This window comes from Xyrauchen texanus, chromosome 5 (genome assembly GCF_025860055.1).
Source record: "Xyrauchen texanus isolate HMW12.3.18 chromosome 5, RBS_HiC_50CHRs, whole genome shotgun sequence".
Taxonomy (NCBI): domain Eukaryota; kingdom Metazoa; phylum Chordata; class Actinopteri; order Cypriniformes; family Catostomidae; genus Xyrauchen; species Xyrauchen texanus.
In genome coordinates, this window is record NC_068280.1 from 53,337,675 (window position 1) to 53,355,785 (window position 18,111).

Sequence of the window (18,111 nt, forward strand, 5' to 3'; positions counted from 1 at the left end):
CAGTAAAACAGTCGGACACACAGTGGCACAGTGCTCATTCAGATGTGTTTTGAGTCTGGATTTGAATGTGACTACTGTAGGAGCACATCTGATGTCTTCTGGAAGCTGGTTCCAGCTGCGGCTGGCATAATAGCTAAAAGCAGACTCTCCTTGCTTAGAGTGAACCCTTGGTATTTCTAGCTGATGTGATCCTAATGATCTGAGTGATCTGTTGGGTTTATATTCAGTGAGCATATCTGCAATATATTGAGGTCCTAGCCCATTGAGTGATTTATATACCAGTAATAATACTTTAAAATCAATCCTAAATGTAACTGGGAGCCAGTGTAAAGACCTGAGGACTGGTGTGATATGTTCATATTTTCTGGTTCTGCTCAGAATCCTGGCAGCAGCGTTCTGTATGAGCTGCAACTGTCTTATGGTCTTTTTGGGAAGGCCAGTGAGGAGTCCATTACAATAATCCACCCTGCTGGTGATGAAAGCATGCACAAGTTTCTCCAGGTCTTGACTGGAAACAAAGCATCTAATTCTTGCAATATTTTTCAGATGATAGTATGCTGATTTAGTTATTGCTTTGACATGACTACTGAAACTAAGGTCTGACTCTAGAGACACACCAAGATTCCTGACTTGATTTTTAGTTGTTTGACCCCTAGCGTCAAGGTATGCATTCACCTTGAGAACGTCATCTTTGTTTCCAAACACAATGACTTCAGTTTTGTCTTTGTTTAACTGAAGAAATTTTTGGCACATCCAACTGTTCACTTCATCAATGCATTGGCACAGGGAGTCAATGGGGCTGTAATCGTTAGGTGATAGGGCTAAGTAGATCTGTAAAATGTATTAAAATTGTTTTCTAGCACATTAAATGCATGTGTACGCAAATTAAAATTCATTTAAAAACGTCTCACACAGTTTTGCGGATCTTTTACTGTCTCTTTAAGAGAATCTGGCATTTCTGTAAACAGCGTCTTTAAATTAGTGCAAGTTAACGAGAGACTCGAATGGCATTTCTCATCTGTACAATGCATGATTACAATTAAATGTTTATTTTTGTTTGTTCAATAAATGACTGTTAAGAACAAAAATGGTATTAAGAGAGACATTATTCAATGACAAATCAGTTGTGTGGATCTCATCTTTGGACACACATACATTACAAAAGAACAACTTTTACTCTCAACATGAACTAAAATCTCAGTGTTGAATACTGCATCACTATACAATTACTGGTGGGTGAAATCCAAACATTTACCAGCCAGTTGCTAAATAAAGACATTTTTGATTTGAGTGATTTCCTCTCATTTTGGTGGACGGTTGCGCAAAGAGTAAAAGATCCATCCAAGGCTTTTTGAGAATCTATATTGAATAAACCAAATAAAAAAAGACTAAATCGAAAAATCTATTTCTATTCAGGGCTGGACTGGGAAGAGAAATCGGCTCGCTATCCTTTTCTGCATATTGCGGTGCCGTATTGTGGTCCGTTCTGCATAACGTGGCGGCTCATTTTAGATTATCGCGGCCCAATCGGCCCGTTTCGCGGACAACCCACCGGCCCGCTCGATTCTCTCAAGGGCCAGTCCGCACCTGATCGGCCCCAAAGTGCGTCGGACCCAAATGCAAGTTGTTTATGTGAAGCTTGTTGGCCCCTGGTCACTACGACTTTTTTACCATCCGAGTTTTGGAACATGGAAGTAAAAGATCGCAGGCTAAACTTCAACAGCAGTGAAAGGGAGATCACAGCAAATATTATTTTCACTTACCCATTTGCTCCACTATTACGTTTGAATGACTTTCCAGAAGAATCCCCTTTATCCCCCAATTTGTAATGCCCAATTCCCACTACTTACTAGGTCACCTGGATACAGGTGGTGGAGGACGAATCTCAGTTGCCTCCGCTTCTGAGACCGTCAATCCGCGCATCTCATCACATGACTCTTGTTCATGACACCGCGGATACTCACATCTTTGGCCGTTGTGTTTTAGTTTATTAAGCGTCTCGTGCAGGAGCCCTGTATGTTGTAGATGCCATATAAAGTTTATAAACATTTAAAAATGCATCTTGAAGTGAATTTTGAATTTAAATTTGACCGCATTGCAAAGGCATGATGCGGGAACGTTAATATACAGAATCATCGTCATTTAGAAATGAGATCGCGATGAATAGTTGGTGAACAGCTAAAGATTAATCGTTGCAATAATCACAAGATGAATAGTTGAATAATCGTTAGATAAATCGATTACCAAAATCACAACATGAATAGTCGATTAAGAGCTAATGATTAATTATTGCAATAGTCACAGAATAGTCTAAGGGGGCTTTCACACTAGCACTTTTGGTGCACACCCCGGTTCGAATGACGTCAGAGTTCGGTTCGTTTGGATGATGTGAACGCTGTCTTCCGAACTCGGGTGCGCACCCGCGAACCGTACTCGGGTCCGCTTAAAAAGGTGGTCTGGGGTACGGTTCATGTGAACTCCAGTACGGGTCGCTGCTGACATGAACGCAATCGAACCAAACCGCGGAAGTGAACCGCTATTGATGACGTATAATGTGGTCGTCAGTCTCACACGCGTCACTTTCAAAATGAGCGGAAAGAGTTTACTTTCGTGCGCGTGTGTGTATACACTTACCTTGACGAAAAGCGGGATTGACGCACACGCACTGCAAGCAGAGAGATGATTTCTGCTTGCCTTCGCAAAAATTGTCTTCGGCGGACAGCCCGCTGTCTTTTGAACGATTTCAGTATTTTTGCGGCAGACAGATGCAAGTGTGTTTCTGTATCTTGATGTTGAAAACAAAACCAAAGGTTAAAAAAAAAGAAGAACAAATGTGAACCGAGCAAGTCTATTCATTGAATTTTGACGCCTTTTCATTTCGCGGTTATCAAGCAACACGATTACGCACCAGCTGCAGCTTGATGACGCAAGCGTACCGCGGTTAAGATACAAACATATAATGTGAACACAGTCCATCGGGGGCAGGGGGGAGCAATCGAACTCGGGTTCGGAACAGGCAATCGAACCAAGTGTGAAAGCCCCCTAATAATCGTTCTAATAATCATTAGATTAGTCGATTATCAAAATCACAATTTTGTTGTTATTTTCTCCCCAATTTGGAATTCCCAATGCGCTCTACTTAGCAAGTCCTCATGGTGCTGTAGTGACGCGCCTCAATCCGGGTGGCGGAGGATGAATCTCAGTTGCCTCCACGTCTGAGACCGTCAATCAGCGCATCTTATCACGTGACTTGTTGAGTGCGTTACCACAGAGACATAGTGCATGTGGAGGCTTCACGCTATTCTTTGCGGGATAAGAGCTAATTATTCATCACTGCATTAATTGCAGATTAGTCCAGTGTTTCCCAAACTGGGGTACGTGTACCCTTTGGAGGTATGTGAGGGGACAATGGGGGTACGCACTAAAATAACATTCAAACCAAGTTTATGTATTTCTCACTGGCAAAAAATATTTTGTGTGCCCTCTAGTGTAGAAACACCAAAATGATTGTGTCATAAAGGTCAGACAAATATGCAATGAATTAACCCGTTATTTTGCAGATATACATTAATTTACTCATGCGCTGTGCATCACACAAGTATCTTTTTTCTTCAGCCCAGTGCTAGGTGATGTCACTGTTTTACCAGACTCGCACATATCAGTCGTCCACGATTTTAGTTTCATTTTTTTTTTTTCACAGTTTAAAACGTCATTTGTATTTATGGTTAGATGCATAAGGAGTTTTCATTCTGATGGTATAAGTTCATAAGCTTTGATGACAGGTGTCAGACATTCAGCAGCACCAAATAATGTTCCATATTCACACGCATTCGAGCATTGTGGGTAAGTATCTGTGCAATTATGCGTTCGGCTCAAGGGGCTTTTTATGTCACATTTTGTGACCCACTGATTTTCAATCACATCGTTGCATGATGTTTTTTCAGCAAATGAGCTCAACCTTGCTAACAGTGTCACAAAATATGACATAAAAAGCCCCTTGACCAGAACACACAATTGCACAGATACTTACCCACAATGCTCGAATTCCATACCTGCAGTGATGCGCAATTCCATGCACAGAACTGAACGCAATTCTTGCATACGGCGACGAGGGGGAGTTTTCAAATTATGCAGTTATATAATATCTAGCACACTCATCTCAATCGGCAGCCATTTATTGAGTACGTGTATGATTAATATAAACATGTTAAATATAAAGGGAGTTGTTTTACAAATATAATTGTGTTAAACAGACATTTTTTCAAATGACATTGTGTTAATTGTATCTATGCATTGGAGAGGGGGTATGATGAATGTTTGAAGGGGTACACACTGTAAAATGATTGGGAACCAATGGATTAGTCTATTATCAAAATAATGGTTAGTTGCAGCACTAGTCAACATTCAGCTGAACATCTCCTTTTGTGGTCCACTGAAGAAAGACAGTCAAACATGTTTGAAACGACATGAAAGTGAGTTAATCATGCCGTTTTTAGCACCCACCGTTATAACCTTCAACTGCTGACACAACCAGAGGTTTGGCGATGTCCTGATAGAGTTGACCGGTGGTCTCCTCAGCACTGAAAACACGGTCTGAAACACATAAAAGCTCAGAATATTATTAATCTATAAACCACTTCTTTACCATCAATCAATAGTAGATAAAGTGCAGTTGAACTTACCGAAGCTGAAGCTCTTTGTTTGATTTCCATCATCATCGATCTGATGTATGGCTTGTTTATCTGCTCTCCAGAACAACTGCACGTGTTCTGAAGTCTCCGAATCCTCCCTGAAATCATCAATAATATTCACCACATTATTATCGATCACCAATTAAATAATTGATCTGTGTGCGGTCCTCCTCAAATGCATGGAACATAATCGACAGGTGAATCATTTATTTTCCTATTCTGAAGTACATCTTGTCTTTTATTAATTACTTTTAGTACGTTTCCAACAGAAATGTGACAAAAATCAACCTATAGATTGACGTCAATGACGTCAACAACTGTTGACCTCTAAGAATCCCTCAGCATTAACTGACGACTCTTTTATGCTAATTTACCTCAGATCTGTAAATATTAAGTTTTTCTTACCTCTTTATAAGGGGTCTGACCCTAACACACACTTTAACAGCGGATTCTTCCGTCATTTTTGCTCCATATAGCGATTAAATTACCTCTTCAAACTCACTGACGGATTGACTGAAGCCGAAGCGCTCAGGGAGATTTCAAATTTAAACCGACTCTTCCCATTGGACTATCACGCGCAGGCGCAGAGCAACGGTCGCTCTGAAGCTCCGCCCGCTCTGTTGTGGCTGTGTCTAGAAGGTAACCCTCGGCAGCATAAGTCTCGCGAGAGTCTCATTCGTTGGCACTAAGGCTAGTTTTAGGGTTAGATTTAATGGTAGGTTTAAGGCCAGGGTTAGATTTAGGGTTGGTGTAGTGTTTCTTTAAAACTCTAAATAAACACACAAAAAAAACACAGTGTATGTGTTTGCGTGAGCATTCAATGCTGCTCTCTCGAGACTTTAGGTAACTGGGGGTTACCTTCTAGACACTACCTCAGTTGTTGTTTAAAAATATGAACGTTGCCACATGGGATTTATTTATTTAAATAGGGAAATATTTATTACACTTGAATTGTATTTTTCAATGTATGTTTCACATGTTCATAAGAAATGCGCACAGCTTTTACGCTATTCAAATATGTTATAATTTATTCAGTTTGGGTTTGTAGGAATTCCAAGTGCATAAATATCTCAATTGATAAAGGAAACATGAATTTAATTCGAGTAGAAATGGACTTTTGACCATTTTCAGTTGTGATTTAGAGTTGCCATATGACAGCACTTCCCAAAATATACCTCTTCTAATTGCTTTTTTATTTTGTTATTGAAGCTATTTTGTAAATAAATAAATAAACGTTACTTATGAGCACATATGTACATAGAAATGGTTATCAAAAGCCTGAAGATTGTGACACTTTTTCTTTATTTTCAATGACTCAGTCAACAGTTATCAATCTCTGTAGATAACTCAAGAGACACAGTCACTAAAGTTGTATTTATGACAAAACAGTTCAAAGTGTTTAGTACATGAATCATCTATGCAATCTATAGACATTCACAGCTTTTTACATAAATAAGAATTGGGTTACCAAAAAGTAGATCTAATGATATCTAATAAAGCATTTGTGCACAGAAGCATTTTTGTGTATGGCAACAATGGCAGAACTAGTTAACAACACTTCTTTAATCTCTATTAGCAACTTGTCAGCTGTCTTTAGATTGTATGAACCCACAAATATCTACGAGACATTATTACTCGTACATTATTAACCAGTGAGCGTCATATAAAACAGTGTTGGGATTTTGAACAATCAATAAAGGCATTAATTAAAGCAATTAAAATAATTCTCTAGGACTAGTCAAAGACAAAACCAGTCAAGTTCAGGATAAAATGTTTCAAAGCATACATAAACTATTACAATTAGATATTAATCTTCTGTAGACTGTACATTATATACTGCTGCGATACGACGACAGTCCATATTCAATCACAACATTACATGTTTAATCCTGAACTTGATCTTTACGTATACGCTCAGTTTACCACATGTCATTGATTATACACACAAATAAACTGAAAGTCAGTTTCAGGAGCAATGTCAGCTTAACTTCAAAATAATGTTTAATATTTATTCAATTTACTTCTAGACGTAATTGACTTGAACGTTTGGACTTTAAGGATCTCAAAAGAAAAACATTCGTGGATATTCTGTTTCATGAGGGATAGATCAGTGTTCATTAAAACAGTTCTGTTTAAAAGCCTAATCTAATAACGCTTGAATACATAAGAGTGCATTGTAAACTCACAGAGTGTTTCAGAACAAGATCAATAATCACTAACACAAATACTGAGACTGCCTTTACCTTCTGCTTCTTCATAAATATTTTACAGTGAACCTTTAAAGAAAGTCTGAAGTCTGATAATGTAAATCAACCTCATTATTCATCTATGGTCCTAACTGATCATGAGAGACGAACACAGGAAATAAAGTTCTGTTTTAATGTGTTAATGATTATGATACGGTGCATGTGGAGGATTTGGGCGGCTGCTCCAGAATGGATTCGCGGCGCAGGTCATTGGGTACGGTGCCCCCCGGACCCCACACGTTCAGCTCGCCGTAGATGCCCGTCTCGATCATCTCCTCCTGCCAGGGAATGGAGACATTTCCTGATGAAAACTCATCAAAGAACTTTTTATCATCATCCTCCAGGCCGACCCCCTTCACCGTGGAGAAAGCCCCCACATCATCCAGATTTTTGGCATAAACTGTCTTAGAATCCGGCACAAAAGGAGGCGGCAGAATTCCTGTAGAGCGAGAGAAACAATCTGGTGTTAACGCGCTCAAAAGATCAGATGGACATCAAACTAAACTACACTAAACTAGACGAAACTAAAGGAACTAAACTACACTAAACTAAAACAAATTAACAAACAAATCCAAGCTGAGTTAAGATAAGCTAAAGTAACTAAGCTTAGCTCAATTATATTAAACTAAGTTAAGATAAGCTAAAGCTTAGCTCAATTATATTAAACTAAGTTAAGATAAGCTAAAGTAACTAAGCTTAGCTCAATTATATTAAACTAAGTTAAGATAAGCTAAACTAACTAAGCTTAACTCAATTATATTAAACTAAGTTAAGATAAGCTAAAGTAACTAAGCTTAGCTCAATTATATTAAACTAAGTTAAGATAAGCTAAAGTAACTAAGCTTAGCTCAATTATATTAAACTAAGTTAAGATAAGCTAAACTAACTAAGCTTAACTCAATTATATTAAACTAAGTTAAGATAAGCTAAACTAACTAAGCTTAACTCAATTATATTAAACTAAGTTAAGATAAGCTAAACTAACTAAGCTTAACTCAATTATATTAAACTAAGTTAAGATAAGCTAAAGTAACTAAGCTTAACTCAATTATATTAAACTAAGTTAAGATAAGCTAAACTAACTAAGCTTAACTCAATTATATTAAAATAAGTTAAGATAAGCTAAACTAACTAAGCTTAACTCAATTATTTTAAACTAAGTTAAGATAAGCTAAAGTAACTAAGCTTAACTCAATTATATTAAACTAAGTTAAGATAAGCTAAACTAACTAAGCTTAACTCAATTAGATTAAAATAAGTTAAGATAAGCTAAACTAACTAAGCTTAACTCAATTATATTAAACTAAGTTAAGATAAGCTAAAGTAACTAAGCTTAGCTCAATTATATTAAACTAAGTTAAGATAAGCTAAACTAACTAAGCTTAGCTCAATTATATTAAACTAAGTTAAGATAAGCTAAACTAACTAAGCTTAACTCAATTATATTAAACTAAGTTAAGATAAGCTAAACTAACTAAGCTTAACTCAATTATATTAAACTAAGTTAAGATAAGCTAAACTAACTAAGCTTAACTCAATTATATTAAACTAAGTTAAGATAAGCTAAACTAACTAAGCTTAACTCAATTATATTAAACTAAGTTAAGATAAGCTAAACTAAGCTTAACTCAATTATATTAAACTAAGTTAAGATAAGCTAAAGTAACTAAGCTTAGCTCAATTATATTAAACTAAGTTAAGATAAGCTAAACTAACTAAGCTTAGCTCAATTATATTAAACTAAGTTAAGATAAGCTAAACTAACTAAGCTTAACTCAATTATATTAAAATAAGTTAAGATAAGCTAAAGTAACTAAGCTTAGCTCAATTATATTAAACTAAGTTAAGATAAGCTAAACTAACTAAGCTTAACTCAATTATTTTAAACTAAGTTAAGATAAGCTAAACTAAGCTTAACTCAATTATATTAAAATAAGTTAAGATAAGCTAAAGTAACTAAGCTTAACTCAATTATATTAAAATAAGTTAAGATAAGCTAAACTAACTAAGCTTAGCTCAATTATATTAAACTAAGTTAAGATAAGCTAAACTAACTAAGCTTAACTCAATTATATTAAAATAAGTTAAGATAAGCTAAACTAACTAAGCTTAACTCAATTATATTAAAATAAGTTAAGATAAGCTAAACTAACTAAGCTTAACTCAATTATATTAAACTAAGTTAAGATAAGCTAAAGTAACTAAGCTTAGCTCAATTATATTAAACTAAGTTAAGATAAGCTAAAGTAACTAAGCTTAGCTCAATTATATTAAACTAAGTTAAGATAAGCTAAACTAACTAAGCTTAACTCAATTATATTAAACTAAGTTAAGATAAGCTAAAGTAACTAAGCTTAACTCAATTATATTAAAATAAGTTAAGATAAGCTAAACTAACTAAGCTTAGCTCAATTATATTAAAATAAGTTAAGATAAGCTAAAGTAACTAAGCTTAACTCAATTATATTAAACTAAGTTAAGATAAGCTAAAGTAACTAAGCTTAACTCAATTATATTAAAATAAGTTAAGATAAGCTAAACTAACTAAGCTTAGCTCAATTATATTAAACTAAGTTAAGATAAGCTAAAGTAACTAAGCTTAGCTCAATTATATTAAACTAAGTTAAGATAAGCTAAACTAACTAAGCTTAACTCAATTATATTAAACTAAGTTAAGATAAGCTAAAGTAACTAAGCTTAACTCAATTATATTAAAATAAGTTAAGATAAGCTAAACTAACTAAGCTTAGCTCAATTATATTAAAATAAGTTAAGATAAGCTAAAGTAACTAAGCTTAACTCAATTATATTAAAATAAGTTAAGATAAGCTAAAGTAACTAAGCTTAACTCAATTATATTAAAATAAGTTAAGATAAGCTAAACTAACTAAGCTTAGCTCAATTATATTAAACTAAGTTAAGATAAGCTAAAGTAACTAAGCTTAGCTCAATTATATTAAACTAAGTTAAGATAAGCTAAAGTAACTAAGCTTAGCTCAATTATATTAAACTAAGTTAAGATAAGCTAAACTAACTAAGCTTAACTCAATTATATTAAACTAAGTTAAGATAAGCTAAAGTAACTAAGCTTAACTCAATTATATTAAAATAAGTTAAGATAAGCTAAACTAACTAAGCTTAGCTCAATTATATTAAACTAAGTTAAGATAAGCTAAAGTAACTAAGCTTAACTCAATTATATTAAAATAAGTTAAGATAAGCTAAACTAACTAAGCTTAGCTCAATTATATTAAAATAAGTTAAGATAAGCTAAAGTAACTAAGCTTAACTCAATTATATTAAACTAAGTTAAGATAAGCTAAAGTAACTAAGCTTAACTCAATTATATTAAAATAAGTTAAGATAAGCTAAACTAACTAAGCTTAGCTCAATTATATTAAAATAAGTTAAGATAAGCTAAAGTAACTAAGCTTAGCTCAATTATATTAAAATAAGTTAAGATAAGCTAAAGTAACTAAGCTTAGCTCAATTATATTAAAATAAGATAAGATAAGCTAAATTAAACTAAACTAATTTAAATTAAACTGAATTAAGATAAGAGAAACTAGACTACACTCGACTAAAGGAAACTAATCTTCTCTTTACTACAGACGCTAACTAAGCTTAGCTAACTGAAAATAAACTAAGATAAGTTAAACAAAAACTACACTACACTCAATTAAAGGAAGCTAACCTACTCTCTATCCTACAACACACCTCACTAAGTTGAGCTAACTGAAAATAAACTATGTTCAGATAAGCTCAAAAGAACTAAGCTAAGCTAAATAGCTATAGCTAGCAAACTAAAGCAATATCTAAATGTAAATGCATGTTATGTAAAATTGCAATGCACGAGGAGCTGGTCAACTCAACATACTGCTAACAGAGGAAGTGTTGTGTTTTTACTAAGTCAGCGTCACACCTGCGTCCAGTTTCCTCCAGTTGATCTCGCTGAAGAACTGATGCGCTCGCAGCTCGTCACAGGAGTCGTTCTTGAAGCCCAGTCTCTTATCCACCTCTTTAGCCAGCAAACCCTCACAGATGGACCGGGCGTTCTCACTGAACGTCTCTGGATAGGTCACAGGGTCATTTAGGATTCGTTTCTTCACCTCTTTATTCTCCAACTGAGTAGATGATTACAAATCTGATTAAATTACATTTTGTTTTGCATATTAAAATGTATTTAAATGCTACTTGTACTTTCTCTACATTTGCATGTTTATGTTTATTATTAATTCACAAGATTATTTCCCCATCAACGCCTTTACACCACATCACTACTGTTTTAATGTATTATATTTCCCCCGCCACACGTCCATCTCTGTGACCAATACATGACAAACTGATACATTTGAATGTATAATTGTACCTTTTCTCCTCGGGTCCTGAAGGGTCCTTTAGCCGCCATGAACTCGTACAGCGTCACTCCCAGAGTGAAATAATCAACAGAATAATCATATTCATCACCTTTCAGCAGCTCTGGGGCCATAAACCCTGAAAGCAGACGTGACACATATTTACCAATGCAATGATATTGTGTGAGTTAGTGTGGTTCATTTTGAATCTGATGACAAGGGCGAAGCAATGGTAACGTTTTGGGTCTTTCATCAAACCATAAATTATATTTACAGCACTAACAATAGACATGGGGTCATAATGTTATGTACTGGAAAAAATGAAGATGTGTGACTTTTGTCATTCAGGGAGAACATGTGCTGGAACATAATGACGCTGAAGGTTTCACCTGGAGTTCCGGCGTATCCTTTGATTTTAAACTGATCATCAGCCAGTTCAACAGCCAAACCCAGATCAGAGATTCGCACGTTACCTGAGAACAAAAATCACGTCAAAGACATATCACAGATTTCGAGGATGACTATTTGCTTTCTCAATATCATACATGTGCCTTGTCTTATTGTGACTGATTCATCAGTGCATGTTATTCCAAAGAACAATTGACTATGAAACACTTGTTTGTAGAGACACTTCACACCAATTCCAATCTTGATGACCAGCGGAGCACGTGTTATTCATTTAGAGTTGTTAACATGTTCACCTTCATTATCTAGAAGAACGTTCTCTGGTTTGAGATCTCTGTAAATGATTCTCTTCTGGTGTAGATGCTCAAGACCTTGGATGATCTGAGCAGCGTAATAACATGCCCGTGACTCGGAGAAGCCGGGGTTATTCTCGTCCACATTATAGATGTGATACCTGTGAGGGAGAGCAAGACATTTGATCATCATTAGCAATTACAGACACTATCATACTAAGATTGATGCAATGGTAACAGATTTAACCCCAATTTACTACTATTTACAGGTAGGTGGCACTGTCACAACACTACCCTGGAACCGTCAGGGCATGGAGCCAAGGTCTCACTGCCAAGAGACAGACTCACAAACGGTTTTGAATATCACAATTTGGCCTAAATGTCCCAAATTTGGTGGAAGCCATTCTTGGACAAACTGGTGTCATTGTGCTCCACATACACAAGAGAATCTAACAGATCATACAATAAATTGATGTGAAAGTTATAAACTTTGTTCTTTTTAATTCACTCATATCCAATAGGTCACAGTCCCCAAACGTCTTGAGGTTCCTTAACACCAACGCATTGTAAAGATACAACCTAACTTCCTGTTTGGCGTCTTTGTCGTCAATTTCATCTAGTAATTTTGGATTTGTTTTCTGAAATCAAAAATCCATTTGATAACTTGTTTGAGGATCGGTCTTCAGTAAATACAGCAAAGCGTTGCCATGACTCAGCTTTGGATGCTTTTTGGTGACTTGGCATTTGGTACTTCGTTGGTGTGCCATTCAACAACCGTTGGGTCTATCAAAAAGCTTTTTAGATATTTTAGTCATGAGTGTCCTTAGATGACACACAACACATTTCATGCAAATCAGATGAGGAGGAATTAGAAAAAGAAGGTTTTAATTGAATTAAAAATGGCGAAGAGGATTGGCATCTAAAGAGAGCAGGCACAGGATGATAGGCCAAATTAATACAAAGTTTTACTCATTTTGTTATAACATTTACAGACTATGTAACTTTATAACAATCATTCAACTTGGTATGCCCCAAGGAACCTAAAGAGACCAGTCTCATGATTTTTGGTAAATCTATTCAAAACGTCTAAGCAAAAATAGTTATTTTTCATATCTACTGAACTGTAGGTGGCACTGTTCCCAAATGCAGCAGGTACCCTCAGGTTATGCTAGTGATGACTTAAACCAAGATTCGTGTCAATACGCGACAGCTTTGCGAAGATACAGCTTCACGTCCATTTTGGCTTGTACGAAATCGAATTCGTTGAGGTGTTATATGAGAATGGTTTGATCCATCATATTAAATCGAATTACCTTTTTGTCATGAGTGTCTCTAGATATTATGTGCAAAATTTAGAGCGAATCGATATTAACTTTAATCAAAAGAAGAATTTTGTTTCTGGTTCAAAAGTTGTAGGCTGAAACGTAAGTGAAACTTTAAACTGTTGGTGCTGCTAGAGGATATGAGTTAGAGACCTCAAATTTGGGTCAGTTACATTTAAGAGTGTCCTTTATCAGTGTGCCAAATTTCATTTCATAATAACAAGAAGAACACTAACAGCTATAACAGGGGCTTCGCACCTTGGGCGAATGGCCCTTAATAAATACACAGAAATATAAGTGGAAATTGAAGCTGTTGGTGGTGCTGGAAGGTTTCAGAGGTGGACCCAAAAATGGATTAGATTGCTGTTCATACTCTCCCAAATCAAATTTCCTCCATTATATGATTGTATGTGCTGCCATAGACTCCCAGCAGTTAAAACAGAATTATAAGAAGACCAGCAAATGCAACAGATGCCTAAACATCGCCTGGAGTGTGTGTGTTTGTGTTCACCTCAAGTCTCCTCCATTCATGATGGTCATCACCAGGCAGAGGTCAGTCTTGGTCTGGAAGGCGTAAGCCAATGACACGATAAATCTACTGTGAACTCGAGCCAGAATCCGTTTCTCCACCATAGCACCCTGTGAAAACACCACAACACTACTAGCATATTTGCTCTTCTGTATTTGAATCTATATGGACTATAAAGACTGTCAAAGCCTCAAGAGCAAGTGTGCCGCACAAGCCCTCAAAAGTGAAGCCAAAACGTCTCGATCGCCCCCCGGTGGCTGGTCCTAGTATAGGTCATAAGCCCCGCCTCCCCATGTTATTCAACGGGACGTGAGACCAACTAAACAATTAAATTACACTTCACATATCTTTTTTCCAAAGATAGTTTCTGTCATTTACTGTCGTTTCTATCACGCTGATGTCATTTCAAGTGTTTGCTTTCAAAATAAGTTTGTTTTTAGTTATTTGATGCTATAAAAACGCTGCTGTGACATCATGATTGACAGCTGTGATTGACAGGTTCTCTGAGTGAAGTAGTCACTGAAGCACCAACTTGATCTTTGGAGGACTGAGGAGATTGGAGCTTTAAATATAATATCAAAATTTCTATAATTAATTATTTCAATCATTTTTTGCGATTGATTCCGCGAGAGTGAGGGCGGGGCCTTGATTTCGCGGCTTTACTTCCTGCTCACTACTGCGCAGGTCTGGTCCCGAAATCGCAACTGCGCAGACTCAAGTCCCAAGATGTCAGCGCCATATCGGGACACTGGCGGCTTCAGTTCTCACCAACGGAAAAGAGCGAAGGGGCGTCGGCCATCTTTTTTTGCAGTTTATGCTCACAACGTGCTCGACAGAATCAGATGATTCATACAGTATTTTCCCAGCATGATTTGAGAATGTTAGTGACCTAGAAAGAGCAGAATTTGAAATATTTTCTATTCATTTGACGTTAGAGGTCATAATAAACATGAATTGAGTCATTTAATGAATCCTAATGAGTGCTATTAATCATCTGTCATGTCCAGTAGCGTCCACACGATGGACAGTCTTAAGTGTGAAACATTTGAGAACACCTTGTACTGTCCCGTTCATACGTGCAGCGTTCATGGTGTCCAGGATTTCCCCAACAAATCTGATCCGTCTTTAAATGTGTTGGAGTTGCTGTTCATAATGCGCTGACCTGCCACTGCTGCACTAAAGCTTCTAATACCGCGCGCTGCTGTCCGCTAGTTCACAGTGCTGTTCACCACTTTTACGCTAGTAATATCTGCAAACACTTCCAGGGAAGCAGATATAATAAATATTGTTCAAAGTTCTTGTTCTGTTGCGCTCCGAGTCTTGTATGATTATTGGGTGTCTTCATTGTCTAGAGCATCTTAAATCATTGATCACGCGGTGATGTTTTAAATCTGTAGAGTGAAGCGACAGCCAGAGGCAATAAAGCCTTCACCTTCATCTTCAATGTCACGTCTGCACAGATTACTAAAGCTGCTTAATTACATAAGACCTGGATATCAGTGGGGATAGACGTCCTGTTTAAGCATCATCCTATCAATGCATATTTATACAATATCAGTAATAACGCCATTTTCCAAGACAGCTTGTGAAACATGCCTTGGATGGTGTATTGACAGTGCACATGGCAATAATTCTATTGCAATCATTTTCTGGTTGTTGTGTGTTTTTTTTTTAACTCAGTTAATTTCTAAATGTTACAGCTGAACTTTCATGAAATAATTTTTTCCTCATCAGGCCAAAAGTACAAGAGCTATAACCACCATAGAGTGACGAGCCCCCCCCCCCAATGTTCATATTAAAGGTCAATATACTGTTTATGGGGGTTTCAATGGCTGATCCCATCACAGGAAGTCTGAAGTAACATGGAGTGGTGGTGGTGTAGTGGGCTAAAGCACATAACTGGTAATCAGAAGGTTGCTGGTTTGATCCCCACAGTCACCACCATTGTGTCCTTGAGTAAGACACTTAACTCCAGGTTGCTCCGGGGGGATTGTCCCTGTAATAAGTGCTCTGTAAGGCCCTTTGAATAAAAGCGTCTGCCAAATGCATACATGTAAATGTAAGTTATGGCAGTACCCCCCAGTTTTGTGTCATGTGATAAATTACAAAATATAACGGGAAAAAATTAATAACCCATGACATTTAGTAACCCTGTTACATTCAGAAATGTATTTGAAGATCTGAGATATGGTTAATCATTGCAGCCCTACAAATAATTCACAGTTAATATTATATATATAACAGAAAACAACACAACTTGGACTGACTTTATATCAGGTGTCATTAACTACTACATACTTAAGCATTTCATACAATGTGCTTATTATGTACATACATGTTTGTTGCATTGTACTTACCAGAAAATATCAAATACATGCATTTATTTACATACTGTATGTATTTCCACTGTTAACCTCACTCTAAACCTACCCATACCTCATCCTCAGATGCAACAAATGTGAATTTAGTAAGAGACACCAAATATAAAGAGGACCAAAAACATTTTCCTCCATTAGAGAGTAGATATTGAGCTTGTGAGGCCAATAGAAGTTACAAAATAATGAAATAATCACACTGTTACAGAATCTATGTGGTCAATAAAACATCAATAAGGTCCCTTACTTGAATGTGATGTCATAATTAAAAAATATCATTATTACTATAAAATAATTACTTTAAATAATCATTTAAAAATATGTTTAAAGGGAAAATACAATTCTGTATTTTAGGAGATTTAAATAAATAAAGTATTCCATCCACACACACTGTACCAATATAACAACTTTACACAACTCTATCGAATAATGCGACTATATTCAATATCCTGTTCATTATATCATTAGTATTGTCACGGTCACACATGGCAGGATGTTTCCTTTCCTACCTCATTTCCTTTCCTCTTCTTCAGTCTCTTCTTGTTGAGCTTCTTGCAGGCGTACAGTTTTCCCGTGGCCTTCATCTGACAGGCGGATACCTCTCCGAAGCCACCTTTCCCCAGAACACGGAAGTCCAGGAACCAGTCCTCCGTTACCGGCTGCATCTCCAGCCATTTCCACTGCAGGAAGCGTTTGAAATACATGCTCTCTAGATAGAAGGTGAAGGGAACTTCTTTGAGGAAGTCAAACACACTGGCCTGGATCGCAACAAACAGGTCATCCGCCGCCTCCTGGTGCCGTTCCTTCACTTTTGTGATGTCGTTCTCAGGTAAAAACGGGCAGAAGAGCTTCGCCGAAGGTTCCATATAGCGCTGGAGGATTTTAGCAGCTTTATGAGTGCGGTCTTTATCCTCGGCAGTGTCGTACTCCTCGATGTCCTTCCAGAGGCGACAGGGGCCCTTGTACTCCTTGGTGGACTCCAGGTACTCTTGAAACAGGCGTTTGCCGATGGGCTGCTCCACACAGATGCTCTTATACTGAAGATCCAGAGTTTCTCTCAAGTCTTCACACACTGTGATGTGAGGCAGCTTGAGTTTGGTGTGGTACTTCTTGTCTCGGTTGGCCGCCGGGTTGGCCGAGCCATCAAAACTGCCACGGGCCGAGATGTACGCAGAGTTGGCCACCACAGTGGTCAGGCCGCCGATATCCATGGTGGCAAAACAAGCGAGCTGAAGAAGGTGAACGTGGATTCACAAAGTAAGAAAAGCCTGAAGGGTTCAGAGCTGAAGCATTGAAGCCCAATGTGTCCAATTAGTGTTCATGAGAGGCTTCGGGGTCCTGGGATGTGTTGGACAGATGCAGAGAGAGTGACCATTGAATCCAACACAACGTCTTGTGGCTGATGTCAAACTGAATACTAAGCCTTGTAACACACACACACAGACACACACAGACAAATACATACAGATCTAACTGACTCAACATCTTTGAAAAGGCTTTATCCCCCTAACTCCATAATACCTTCCCCAGGTTAACCCTCGAACACCTCAGTAGGAGAGAAAACCTTCACACATAGCTTGAAACTACAGGAAACAAGTGCATATTCATTCTACATAAATAGACTTTCATACCGCATTGAGACTCCAGAATTCAAGTTGTTGTGTTTCAGAATAGGGGAAATGTTTAATACATCAGCATTTCAGCAAACAGTCTCGTCTAGGAAGCTAAACAGGCCTCTGTGGACCATTGTCAGGGTAAATGCCATGTTTAATTAAAACGAGGCTGTAAGAGATTAACGTTCAATCATTTGTAGGGGAGCAACAAAAAAACAAACTGTCTCGAAACTGCTCTGCTACTTTTAGGCCATGGTGTTGCCAAATTTTGTTTCGATTCAA

At 37.0% G+C, this 18,111-nt stretch overlaps 2 protein-coding genes across 2 annotated transcripts in view; both read right to left on the bottom strand.

Moving 5' to 3' along the window:
* cenpe (centromere protein E) overlaps positions 1–5,214 on the bottom strand; it is a 42,403-nt gene extending 37,189 nt beyond the window's left edge. Inside the window, 3 exon segments of the mRNA XM_052126499.1 lie at positions 4,504–4,593; positions 4,683–4,789; positions 5,097–5,214. Coding sequence (XP_051982459.1) covers positions 4,504–4,593; positions 4,683–4,789; positions 5,097–5,152 — 253 coding nt within the window. The 5' untranslated portion in view covers positions 5,153–5,214.
* A 769-nt stretch (positions 5,215–5,983) lies between these two features.
* Positions 5,984–17,641, bottom strand: grk1a (G protein-coupled receptor kinase 1 a). The gene is made up of 7 exons (XM_052126451.1): positions 16,726–17,641; positions 13,824–13,951; positions 11,994–12,151; positions 11,682–11,765; positions 11,307–11,431; positions 10,860–11,061; positions 5,984–7,376 (listed from the first exon to the last, which is right to left on the bottom strand). The coding sequence occupies exons 1-7, from the start codon at positions 17,425–17,427 to the stop codon at positions 7,084–7,086; spliced, it is 1,692 nt and encodes a 563-aa protein (XP_051982411.1). The 5' UTR covers positions 17,428–17,641; the 3' UTR covers positions 5,984–7,083.
* Between the last annotated feature and the right edge of the window lie 470 nt (positions 17,642–18,111).

Coding starts and splice junctions, on each gene's coding strand:
- grk1a (XM_052126451.1), bottom strand. CDS start 17,427: ATGGATATCGGCGGCCTGACCACTGTGGTGGCCAACTCTGCGTACATC. Junction 12,152..13,823: donor ATGAATGGAGGAGACTTGAG/GTGAACACAAAC, acceptor TCTCCCTCACAG/GTATCACATCTATAATGTGG. Junction 11,766..11,993: donor CGTTCTTCTAGATAATGAAG/GTGAACATGTTA, acceptor TTTTGTTCTCAG/GTAACGTGCGAATCTCTGAT.